The sequence below is a fragment of the Nomascus leucogenys genome, chromosome 10 (assembly GCF_006542625.1).
Source record: "Nomascus leucogenys isolate Asia chromosome 10, Asia_NLE_v1, whole genome shotgun sequence".
Lineage (NCBI taxonomy): Eukaryota > Metazoa > Chordata > Mammalia > Primates > Hylobatidae > Nomascus > Nomascus leucogenys.
Window position 1 is genome coordinate 59,049,280 of NC_044390.1, and position 12,597 is coordinate 59,061,876.

The window sequence follows — 12,597 nt, forward strand, 5'->3', positions numbered from 1 at the left end:
ACTCTGTGGCAGGGGTCCCCAACCCCCGGTCTATGGCCTGTAAGGAACCAGTCCGCACAGCAGGGGGTGAGCGGCTGGCGGGCGAGCCAGTGGGCATTATCGCCAGAGATATGCTTCCTGTCAGATCAGCAGAGGCATTAGTGTGTCATAGGAGCCCGAACCCTATTGTGAACCTTGCATGCGAGGGATCCAGGTTGGGTTCGCCTTATGAGGATAAAATGCCTGATCTGAGGTGGAAGTTTCATTCCGAAACTATCTGCCCCCGTAGGAGAACTGTCTTCCAGGAAACCGGTTCTGGTGCTAAAAAGGTCACAGACCTCTGGCTTAAAGAATCTATCGCTGGATCCCGTCAAACCGGTTCTCAGAGCCCCGTTACCAAGAGCTTCTACTGTCACTTACAGCTTAGGGGGCGGGGCCCGGCGCTTCGTCCAATCAGGGGCACGGGGCGGGGCCTGCCAAAGAGTCCACTGGGGAGGGCGAAGGCCCTGCTCTCCTCAGTCCCTGGCTCCGGGCGGCAAGCTGAAGTTGTGAGCCTGGCTTTCCCCTCCGAGAGGGTTCAGGTGCCTCTGCCATAGCTTCTGCCGCCTGTGCGGTGACCCGCACTGGTCGTGGGAGTCACCTGAAAGGCAAGAAATGGTGAGCGTGCGGGCCAGGGGTCCCGAGACGGGGGAGGAGCTGGTTGGAACCGGCCGGAACCGGCCGGAACCGGCTGTTGTGGGACCCGGGCCTCCCCGCGGCGACTCTGGGGTCTGGGACCCGATTCCCCGTGGGACAGCTCGGCCCTTGGTCCCCTTGGCCCCACGGTGGGGCTGGGCCGGCAGCTGGGACCCGGGCGTCTCGTCCCGTCTCTGCGCGGTGACCGTCACCCAGTTCCCAGAGCCCTCTCTGGGCAGCTCCGCGCCCGCTGCCCCTCGTCTCCCCAGATTGTGCGGGGACTACGCGAGGGTCATGGGGGATCCCGCCTCGGTTGTGGGAGGTTGTGTAGGAGGAGGGTGGGCTGTGGGGTCCCCAGTAGCTCCTTTCTCCTCTTAAAAATTAAACTGAGACACGTTAACAATTAGAGTTTTGCTTCTCAGAATAGGATTTTTTAAAAATATGTTAATTAAAGAGTTCCTTTGAGATTCCTGAATGATAAACACCCAGTCCTGGCTTGTAATTTGTTAACGGAAAATGCCAAACTGTGTAAAATAACTTAAAGAAGTTTATTCAGAGCCCAATAGGAGAGGCCTCGGCTGTGGAAAACACAACCCCAGGGAGCCTGGAGTAAGTGGTCCCGAGGCGGCTCAAGACAGTTTGGTTTTATTCATTTCAGGGAGACAGGAATTGTAGGAAAATCATGCGTCAATGCCTGGAAGGTGTAAGTTCCTTTGGCAGAAAAGGCAGGACCTGTGGAAGGGGGATTAGAAGGTGCAGGTGGTTGAGGGATTGTGTAGGTGGCCATTGGTGGAGAGTGTGAAGCTTTGTCTAAAATTTCGAGGTGGTAGGAAGGAATGCTTAAGTGAAGAGGGTCTGGTATCTGTCATGTGATTTCATCCCACCCAAAACAAAAGACCTGTTTCTTTAGATGTTATGAATTCTAAGATTTAACTTACCTCTTGCCTTGCATGGCCTTAGGTCTTGTTTGTAATTTGGTTTCTTATTGTCACAGAGAGTCTGTGTTTTCAGTGGGCTGATGTCTGCTTTACCATGAAGGTGGGTCAGTGGCTATGTGTAAACTCCTAAGGGAAGCAGGTATAATGAGGCCTGTCCAGGTATAGTGAAGCCTGTCTGATGGTTAATCTGTAGTCAGGTGTGGGAGGGTTCCAGCTGGCTCTTTCCAGTGTCTGTCAGGTGACTCAATTCCAGAATCACATTACTTTAAACTTCAAGATAATTTAGAGTTCCAAAAGCTTAAATTTTTGAATTACTTATTTTCACAGACCATACAGCGGAAAATTTTTGGTTGTATAATCAGAGGTTACTCAACCAATTGTACCTGGTTAAGCCCATATTTCATTTCCCAATAAATTAGTAACTTGTTATTGTTTTCTCAGGCCACATACTGTCTGTCACGTAAGTTAGTACTTTATATGAATAGCATTTGAATTTGATTTCCATGTTCTTGGCCAAGATCTTAGAGTACTATAGGCATTTAAGTTTAATTACTTCTTATTCAAAATTTTCAACACTCCCCAGTTGACTGGTACTTCTCTGCATTTTCCAAATATATGGGAAGCGAGATCTCAAACCCTCCACCCTGTGACCCTGGCCTACCTCTGGAGAGCTTGCAGTACAATGCTAAAATTTCAGTTCCTTTCTAAAATTTCCAGACACCAACTCTCCTTCTTCAATTTGTAATATCAACTATTTGTTTTTGTTTGTTTGTTTTTTTGGAGACAGAGTCTTGTTTTGTCGCCCAGGTTGGAGTGCAGTGGCACGATCTCTGCTCACTGCAAGCTCCGCCTCCCGGGTTCACGCCATTCTCCTGACTGAGCCTCCTGAGTAGCTGGGACTACAGGAGCCCGTCATCACGCCTGGCTAATTTTTTGTATTTTTAGTAGAGGCAGGGTTTCACCGTGTTAGCCAGGATGGTCTTGATCTCCCGACCTCGTGTTCCACCCTCCTTGGCCTCCCAAAGTGCTGGGATTACAGGTGTGAGCCACCGCACCCGGCCCGTTTTTTTGTTTTTTGTTTTTGTTTTTGTTTTGTTTCGAGTTTTCGAGATGGAGTCTTGCTCTGTTGCCCAGGCTGGAGTATAGTGGCATGATCTCCACTCACTGCAAGCTCCACCTCCCGGGTTCATGCCATTCTCCTGCCTCAGCCTCATAAATGAAAATGCACTGGCCAGGTGCAGTGGCTCATGCCTATAATCCCAACACTTTGGGAGGTTGAGGTGGGTAGATCACTTGAGGCCAGGAGTTTGAGACCAGCCTGGCCAATATGGTGAAACCTTGGCTCTACTAGAAATACAAAAGAAATTAGCCAGGTGTGGTGGCACACACCTGTAGTCCCAGCTACTCCAGAAGCTGAGGCCCAAGAATTGCTTGGACCTGGGAGATGGAGTCTGCAATGAGCGGAGATTGCACCACTGCACTCCAGCCTGGGCAAGTGAGTGAGACTCTGTCTCAAAAGAGGAAAAAAAAAAAAGGAAATGCACTTGGGGCACACAGGGGCACAGTGCAGTGTTGCTGGAAAATAGTCATTCAGCACTTCAGTGAGCAGGATGGGCATAGAGAAATATCCCATGTGATAGGATGGCCTGTGCTGGCACTTGAGTCAAACATCACTGTTCCAGTCAGCACTGCCTCTCTGTGGGTTTGTCTTTTTGTAAATAATTGTTCACTTATTGCAGCTTCAGGTTTTTTATTAATTGTAAATTGCATTTTTCACTAGAGCTTGCAAAATAAGAAAATTTTACACACAGGCCAGAAAGAGGTAGATTTCAGAAAAATGGCTGGATGTGGTGGCTCACACCTGTAATCCCAGCATTTTGAGAGGCCAAGGCAGGTGGATCACCTGAGGTCAGGAGTTCAAGACCAACCTGGCCAACATGAAGAAACCCTGTCTCTACTAAAAATACAAAAGTTAGCTGGGTGTAGTGGTGCACGCCTGTAATCCCAGCTACTCGGGAGACTGAGACACGAGAATCCCTTGAACCTGGGAGGTAGAGGCTGCAGTGAGCTGACATCACGCCATTGTACTCCAGCCTGCGCTACAGAGCGAGTCTCCATCTCAAAAAAAAAAAAAAAAAAAAAAAAAAATCGCTATTTAGTCTTCTATTCCATTTCTTAATATTTTTTTTCTTCTCTACAGGCAGTGTAGTACATTTCTCAGGTGTATCCTTTTGTTGTGGGTGATTTCCAGTGGCGTTATAGGGACTAGTTTTAGGAATGCTACTGGAGAAAAATAGGGAAAGTTTACTATTATAACTGGAGAAAAATGAAATAATTTCCACAAGAAAGTATGGTAGATAGATTGGTGAATTACAAAGAGTACCCAAAATATCAGTTCTGGCCAGGCGTGGTGGCTTACGCCTGTAATCCCAACACTTTGGGAGGCCGAGGGGTGCAGATCACCAGGTCAGGAGATCGAGACCATCCTGGCCAACATGGTGAAACCCTGTCTCTACTAAAAATACAAAAAATGGCCGGGCGCGGTGGCTCACGCTTGTAATCCCAGCACTTTGGGAGGCCGAGGCGGGCGGATCACGAGGTCAGGAGATCGAGACCACGGTGAAACCCCGTCTCTACTAAAAATACAAAAAAAATTAGCCGGGCGCGGTGGCGGGCGCCTGTAGTCCCAGCTACTCGGAGAGGCTGAGGCAGGAGAATGGCGCGAACCCGGGAGGCGGAGCTTGCAGTGAGCCGAGATTGCGCCACTGCACTCCAGCCTGGACGACAGCGAGACTCCGTCTCAAAAAAAAAAAAAAAAAAAAAAAAAAAAAATTAGCTGGGCATGGTGGCACACATCTGTAGTCCCAGCTACTTGGGAGGCTGAGGCAGGAGAATTGGTTGAACCCGGGAGGCAGAGGTTGCAGTGAGCCGAGATCGCGCCACTGCACTCCAGTCTGGGCAATAGTGAAACTCCGTCTCAAAAAAAATAAAAAATAAATCAGTTCTTCTTCTTTGCAGGATGGAGGACTTTTTTCTTTTTTCCAAAAAGGGTCTTGCTGTCACCCAGGCTGGAGTGTACTGGTGTAATCACAGCTCACTGCAGCCTTGACCTCCTGGGCTCAAGCGATCATCCTACTTGATCGTCCCGAGTAGCTGGGACCACAGGTGCATGCCACTCTGCCCAGCTAATTATTTTTTGTAGGGATGAGGTCTTCCAGTATTGCCCAAATTTCGTGTCTTATTTCCACAAAGAGTCTGTTTTGTTTTTTGATATTCCTTTATTTATTTATTTATTTATTTATTTATTTATTAGACAGAGTCTCACTGTGTTGCCTAGGCTGGAGTGCAGTGGCACAATCTTGGCTCACTGCAACCTCCGCCTCCTGGGTCCAAGCGGTTCTTGTGCCTCAGCCTCCCAAGTAGCTGGTGCCTATCACCATGCCCAGCTAATTTTTGTATTTTTTTTAGTTGAGAAGGGATTTTGCCATGCTGGCTAGGCTGATCTTGAATTCCTGACCTCAAGTGATCCGCCCCCCTTGGCATCCCAAAGTGCTGGGATTACAGGTGTGAGCCACTGTGCCTGGCTTGATATATATTTTAACATGAATGTTGGTCAGTTGCTGTGTCTTTTTTTTTTTTGAGATGGAGTCTCACTCTGTCAACAAGCTGGAGTGCAGTGGTGCAATCTCGGCTCACTGCAACCTCTGCCTCCTGGGTTCAAGTGAATCTCCTGCCTCAGCCTCCCAAGTAGCTTAGGACTACAGACACGCACTATCACACCCAGCTAATTTTTGTATTTTTAGTAGAGACTGGGTTTCACCATGTTGGCCAGAATGGCCTCAAATCTCTTGACCTTGTGATCTGCCCACCTCAGCCTCCCAAAGTGCTGGGATTACAGGCGTGAGCCAACCACACCACTGCAACCTCTACCTCCCAGGTTCAAGTGATCCTCCTGCTTCAGCTTCCCAAATAGCTAGGACTACAGATGTGTTCCACCACACCCAGCTAATTTTTGTATTTTTCATAGAGACGGGGTTTCACCATGTTGCTCAGGCTTGTCTCAAACTCCTGAGCTCAAGTAATCCTCCTGCTTCCACCTCCAAAAGTGCTGGGATTACAGGCATAAGCCAGTATGCCCAGATCTTTTAGTTATTTCAAAATGTACAATATATTATTTTTTACTATAGTCAATCTGTTGTGCCTGCAAATTCTTAGTCTTTTTTTTGTTTTTGAGACGGGGTCTCGCTCTTTCGCACAGCCTGGAGTGCAGTGGCGCAATCTCGGCTCACTGCAAGCTCCGCCTCCCGGGTTCACACCATTCTGCTGCCTCAGCCCCCCGAGTAGCTGGGACTACAGGCGCCCGCCACTGCGCCTGGCTAATTTTTTGTATTTTTAGTAGAGACGGGGTTTCACCATGTTAACCAGGTTGGTCTCAATCTCCTGACCTCGTGATCCGCCCGCCTCGGCCTCCCAAAGTGCTGGGATTACAGGCGTGAGCCACTGCGCCTGACCAATTCTTAGTCTTACTCATTCTTTCTGTGTTTTTGTACCTATGGACCCTCTCCATTGGTCTATATTTCCATCTCTCTGTTAATATCATTTTCTCTTTATTAGTATAGATCTCAAAGCTGTGATGTATTCTGGGGCTAGTGCCTGTCTATCTTAGTCATCTTGGGCTTTTATATCAAATTCCCATAGACCCGGGTGACTTAAAGAATAAACATTTCTAGGCTGGGCGTGGTGGCTCACGCCTGTAATCCCAGCACTTTGGGAGGCTTAGGCAGGCGGATCACGAGGTCAAGAGATTGAGACCATCCTAGCCAACATGGTGAAACCCCGGCTCTACTAAAAATACAAAAAATGAGCTGGGCATGGTGGTGCGCACCTGTAGTCCAAGCTACTCAGGAGGCTGAGGTAGGAGGATCACTTCAACCTGGGAGGCAGAGGTTGCAGTAAGCCGAGATCATGCCACTGCACTCCATCCTGGGAGTGAGACTCCGTCTCAAAAAAAAAAAAAAAAAAAAAAAAAAGAATGAATATTTCTTTCTGACAGTTCTGGAAGTCTGGAAGTTGTGAAGTCCATGTTCAAGGTGCTGACAGATCTGGTGCCTGGTAAGAGCCTGCTTCCTGGTTTGCAGATGGCTTTTTTTTTTTTTTTTTTTTTGAGACAGGTTTTGCTCTGTGGCCCAGGCTGGAGTGCAGTGGGCTGATCTCGGCTCACTGCAACCTCAGCCTCCCGGGTTCAAGCAATTCTCCTCCCTCAGCCTCCCAAGTAGTTGGGATTACAGGTGCCTGCTACCATGTCTGGCTAATTTTTTGTATTTTTTAGTAGAGACAGGGTTTCACCATCTTGGCCAGGCTGGTCTCGAACTCTGATCTCGTGATCCACCCACCTCAGGCTCCCAAAGTGCTGGGATTACATGCGTGAGCCACTGTGCCTGGCCAGCTATTTTTTTTATTTTTTCACATGATAGAGAGAGAGGAAACAAGCTATCCTTTGTCTCATAAGAGTATTAATCCCATTCATGAGGGATCTACTCTCATGCTCAAATCTTCTAATGATTTGTCAGAGATACCATCTTAATTCCATCGTATTACAGGTTAGGGTGTCACTGTATGATTTGGAGTGGGAAAATGCAAACATTTATGTCACAACATCCCTTAGTCATATTTTATACAACATCCTGGCTATTCTTTTTTTTTTTTTTTGAGACAGAGTCTTGCTCTGTCACTGAGGCTAGAGTACAGTGGTACAATCTCGGCTCACTGCAACCTCCGCCTTCTGGGTTCAAGTAGTTCTCCCTGCCTCAGCCGCCCAAGTAGCTGGGACTACAGGCACATGCCACCATGCCAGGCTAATTTTTGTATTTTTAGTAGAGAGGAGTTTCACCATGTTGGCCAGGCTGGTCTTGAACTCCTGACCTCAGGTGATCCGCCCACTTCTGCCTCCGAAAGTGCTGGGATTACAGGTGTGAGCTACCGCGCCCAGCTTATCCTGGCTATTCTTAGTCATTGTCTTCTATTTCAGTGTTTAGAAATAGTTTTTCTTAATTTCAATGAAAAAACAAACCTGCTTGTGCATTTCATGGAAATGTATTTCAGAGAGATTACATCACAGTGATAATCAGTGTGTGTTTAAGGACATATGACATCTTTAAATTTATTACATTTTCCATTGATATCTTTCCATGGGTACTTTTTGCATAATAATCATTTTATATCCTTTCTGAGACTTTTTGGGACTTCAAGAAAATTAATTGCTTTTGGAGGCTGAGGTGGGAGAATGGCTTGAGCCCGGGAGTTTGAGACCAGCCTGGGCAACATAAAAAGAGACCCCATCTTGACAAAAATTAAGAAATTCACCATGTGTGGTGGCAGGAACCTGTATTATTATCTACTCAGGAAGGGAGGAATAGCTTGAGCCTGGGAAGTCAAGACTACGGTGAGCTGTCATCATGCCCCTGCACTGTAGCATGGGTGACAGAGCAAGAACCTGTCTCTAAACAAAACAAAAATAGTAAAAATATTTTTTTTTTTTTGAGACAGAGTCTCACACTGTTGCCCAGGCTGGAGTGCAGTGGCTCGATCTCAGCTTACTGCAAGCTCTGCCTCCCAGGTTCATGCCATTCTCTTGCCTCAGCCTCCCAAGTAGCTGGGATTACAGGCGCCCGCCACCACACCCAGCTAATTTTTTTGTATTTTTAGTAGAGATGGGGTTTCACCGTGTCAGCCAGGATGGTCTCGATCTCCTGACCTCATGATCCGCCCACCTCGGCCTCCCAAAGTACTGGGATTACAGGCGTGAGCCACCGCGCCTGGCCAATAAAAACATTTTTAAAAAGAAAATTAATTGTAATACAAATTTGTTTTAATAGGCTATGTTGTCTTTTTAAAAATTATATTCAACGGGTCATTGCTGGTATTTCCATATGCACAGATAGTTATTTCTGCACAGAGTTTCCACTCTAGAAACTAAAATATTACATATGGTCAAAACACATAAAACAATTTCATAGTGAACCAAAATATTGATGGAGCCAGTATTGCGAATGATAATTATTGTTTTCTTATTTTCTTCATAGTTTCACAACCTGGGTATGCATCCCTATCAGTATATTTTATTTTTACATGTTTTTTTATGCAGTTGATATCAGATATGTGATATTTTTATATCTTATTTTATTTTTACTTAGTAACGAACCTTCCGTGGAATGGTAGTTCACTTTCTTGATTAAGATTTTGTTTTTTACAGCACTAGTCATTTGACCATAACATTGAGCCACATAATCTACACGGGTCCCACTTTTTTTTTCCTTAGGTCACAATTCTTCCTATGGTACTTCACTCCCAGATACTGGGGAGGCTGTGGCAGGAGGATCACTTGAACCCAGGTGGTTGAAGCCACAGTGAAATATGATCATGCCACTTTACTCCAGACTGACAGAGTGAGACCCTGTCTCAAAAAAACAAAATTGAAAAAAACAAAAAAAGATGAGAGTATATGATCATGCCACTCTGAATGCAACTGATCTTAGTAGCTAAGCAGGTTCAGGCCAGGTTAGTACATGGTTTGCAGAATTCCTGGGAATACTGGTTGCTATAGGCTTAAAAAAAAGAAATTGCAAGAGAATTCACCAAATGGAAGAAAGACATGCAAATTCTATACCTGGTCCTGACATATATCAGCTGAAGCCTAAGTGCCAAGACCAGCTTGATCATGGAGACCCTAACCCAGTGGCACTAGAGGAATTAAAGACACACACAGAGAAATACAGAGTGTGGAGTGGCAAATCAGGGGGCTGACAGCCTTCAGAGCTGAGAGCCACGAACAGAGATTTACCCACATATTTATTGACAGCAAGCCAGTGATAAGCATTGTTTCTGTAGATTATAGATTAACTAAAAGTATTCCTTACGGGAAACAAAGGGATGGGCTCTGGCTAGTTATCTGCAGCAGGAACATGTCCTTAAGGCCCATATCACTCATGCTATTGTTTGTGGTTTAGGAGCACCTTTAAGTGGTTTTCTGCCCTGGGCGGGCCAGGTGTTCCTTGCCCTCATTCTGGTAAACCAAAAACCTTCAGCGTGGGCATCATAGCCATCATGAACATGTCACAGTGCTGCAGAGTTTTTGTTTATAGCCAGATTTGGAAGCCTGTCCCCAACATGTTCCCCCTTTTTGTTTTTGCAAGACAGTAAAAGCAAAGGCGGCTTTATCATGGTGAACTACATCTCGCAGGAGTCGGGATCCGCATCTGCAGACTATACAAAGACAACACAGATTAAAAGCACAATCATCATTGAAATCACAGAGCTTCCAAGTGTTTTTATCTATTTTAATGGGTTAATAGCTGCTAATCCATCTGCAGCTCCTTCAAACACTCCAGTTCCTGGCATTAAGGTCAGGTGTGCCTGGGATGCTTTAAATATTTGTTCTTTTAATTTTGCAATATGCAAGTTTCTAGAGTGTCCTTCTAGATGCTTTTTTATCTTTTCCCAAATTTTGATCTTATTACGAGCCATTAATAATAGTTTCCACAAATCCTTATATTTAGCTTCTACAGCGGGCCATATCATTTGAGGTTGAGGTGCCACTATACCACCATGTTTCCAGATAATAGGAACTCTTGCTGTACTTCTTACCATTTCTACCATCTGACCATTTTGTTCAGACCAGCTGAACATAGTGTGGCTGTGGCACACAGATTCAGAGTTGCAATTGAAGCTAAACATCCCCTTAGGGGACCAATCAATAATATTTCCATAGGAATCATTGTACAGCATCTCTGCCTGTTCTGCAATGCAATCTTCCCAAACAAGTACGTTCATTTTTTCTGACCAGGTCCAATCCTGTTTACAAATAGGTTTTTGAGGGCAGTATGCCTCAATTCTAGGAGCAGATTATTATGGTAAATACTGAGACCAGAAGGCGTGTGTAACTGTGTCATAGAGTGATTACATCCAGGCATTACTGCCAGCCAAGATTGATAAATATGCCCAATAAGTGTAATTGTTCTCTGTGTCAGCCCTTGTTGAAGGAATACTCATGGCAATGGTGATCACTGCTATCACAGCTATCATTAAATTACTCATTGTGACTGGTTGTTCCGCTTTCCTCAGGTTTTCTTCTGCCATCTGTGACAGCTTCTTGATCTGTCCCCAGATAGGTGGCTGTGTTTGACAGGTGTTGCTCGTGACAGCTGGAGTCCTCCTCAGTGTCAGTCTTGACATGGCTGCAACCAGGGAGTCTTTGGGATCCTCCCCAAACCTCTTCCTGGGTATCTGGCTCATAGTATGGCTTTAGATATCTCAATGGCACCCAGATTGGCTGTTGATTTGGTCCTGGAGAAACACAAGCATAACCTCTACCCCAAGTTATTATTTTACCTATTTCCCAACTTTTTGTTATTGGATCTCTTCACCAAACCAGTTGTTCTGCTTCTGTCTTTGCAGCTGGTTTCTGTAGATGCTGTTCAGCTGCTGATAGCATCTGGCCTTTAGGCAGGCTCAAAAAATTTAAATAATTCTAGATTCAGTTGCATATGGGGTGTCCCGTAGTCCCTGTTTCTCCCGTTTTTGTTTTGCAACTGCTGTTTCAGGGACAGATTCATTCTTTCCACTACGGCTCATCCTTGAGAATTATATGGGATGCCAGTAATGTGTTTAATATTCGAGATGGAGAAAAATGTAGCTAGAGCTTGGCTAGCATAGCCTGGGGGATTATCTGTTTTAATAGAAGCTGGAATGCCTATCACCGCAAAACACTGCAAAAGGTGACATTTAACACAGGCAGAAGACTCTCCTGATTGGCATGTGGCCCAGACAAAGTTAGAAAAGGTGTCCACACATACATGTACATAAGCTAGTCTCCCAAACGAGGGAACATGTGTGACATCCATTTGCCAAAGAGAATTAGGTTCCAATCCTTGAGGATTAACTCCTGTAAAAGATGAGGAATGCACCATTTGGCAAGTTGGGCATCACTGAATAATAGCTTTAGCTTCTTTCCAGGTAATTCTGTATCTGCATTTGAGACCAGAGGCATTAACATGGGTTAAATTGTGAAAGTGTCTGGCATTAGATATTGTAGTAGCAACTAGACCATCAGCCATTTGATTCCCTTCAGTTAAAGGTCCTGGAAGAGGTGTATGAGCCCTAGTGTGAGTGATGTAAAAAGGGTGCATTCTACTCCTAACTGCTGTTTGCAATTGGTTAAATAAAGTCATCAGTTGTTCATCTGTATGAAATCGTAACTGAGCATTTTCAATTAATAGTGTGGAATGAACCACATATGAAGAATCAGAAATCACATTAATAGGCATATCAAAAGCAGTCAATACCTCAATTACAGCTAAAAGCTCTGCTTTTTGAGCTGAAGTACAGGGCTTCTGAAAATCTTTACCTTTCGAGCTGGAATAAGAAGCTTTGCCATTACTAGAGCCATCTGTGAAGACATTGTCAGCACCTTCAGTTGGTTTAAATTTAGTTATTTTAGGGAGAATCCAATTAGTTAATTTCAAAAATTGAAATAGTTTTCTTTTTTTTTTTTTTTTTTTTTGAGACAGAGTCTCGCTCTGTCACCCAGGCTGGAGTGCAGTGGCGCAATCTCGGCTCACTGCAAGCTCCGCCTCCCGGGTTCACGCCATTCTCCTGCCTCAGCCTCTCCGAGTAGCTGGGACTACAGGCGCCTGCCACCACGCCCGGCTAATTTTTTTTTTGTGTTTTTTAGTAGAGACGGGGTTTCACCATGGTCTCGATCTCCTGACCTCGTGATCTGCCTGCCTCGGCCTCCCAAAGTGCTGGGATTACAAGCGTGAGCCACCGCGCCCGGCGAAATAGTTTTCTTTTAGCAAAATGATTATCAAGAATACCCACAAAGTCAGCTAATGGATTTGCCAAGTAAGACTGTTTAGAAAAGCTTGCTGTATTTGTGTCTTTGTGAGAGGGACAATAATTTTTCCAGGATCATATTCATGTAATTTAACAATCCAAGTTCTCCCATTTC

At 45.4% G+C, this 12,597-nt stretch overlaps 1 protein-coding gene across 1 annotated transcript in view; it reads left to right on the forward strand.

Moving 5' to 3' along the window:
• The window catches only part of ZNF433 (zinc finger protein 433), a 23,185-nt gene continuing 10,588 nt past the window's right edge, over positions 1-12,597 (forward strand). The window contains exon 1 of the mRNA XM_030820757.1: positions 1-636. Within this exon, the coding sequence (XP_030676617.1) occupies positions 634-636 (3 nt within the window). The 5' untranslated portion in view covers positions 1-633. The remainder of the gene's footprint in view (positions 637-12,597) is intronic.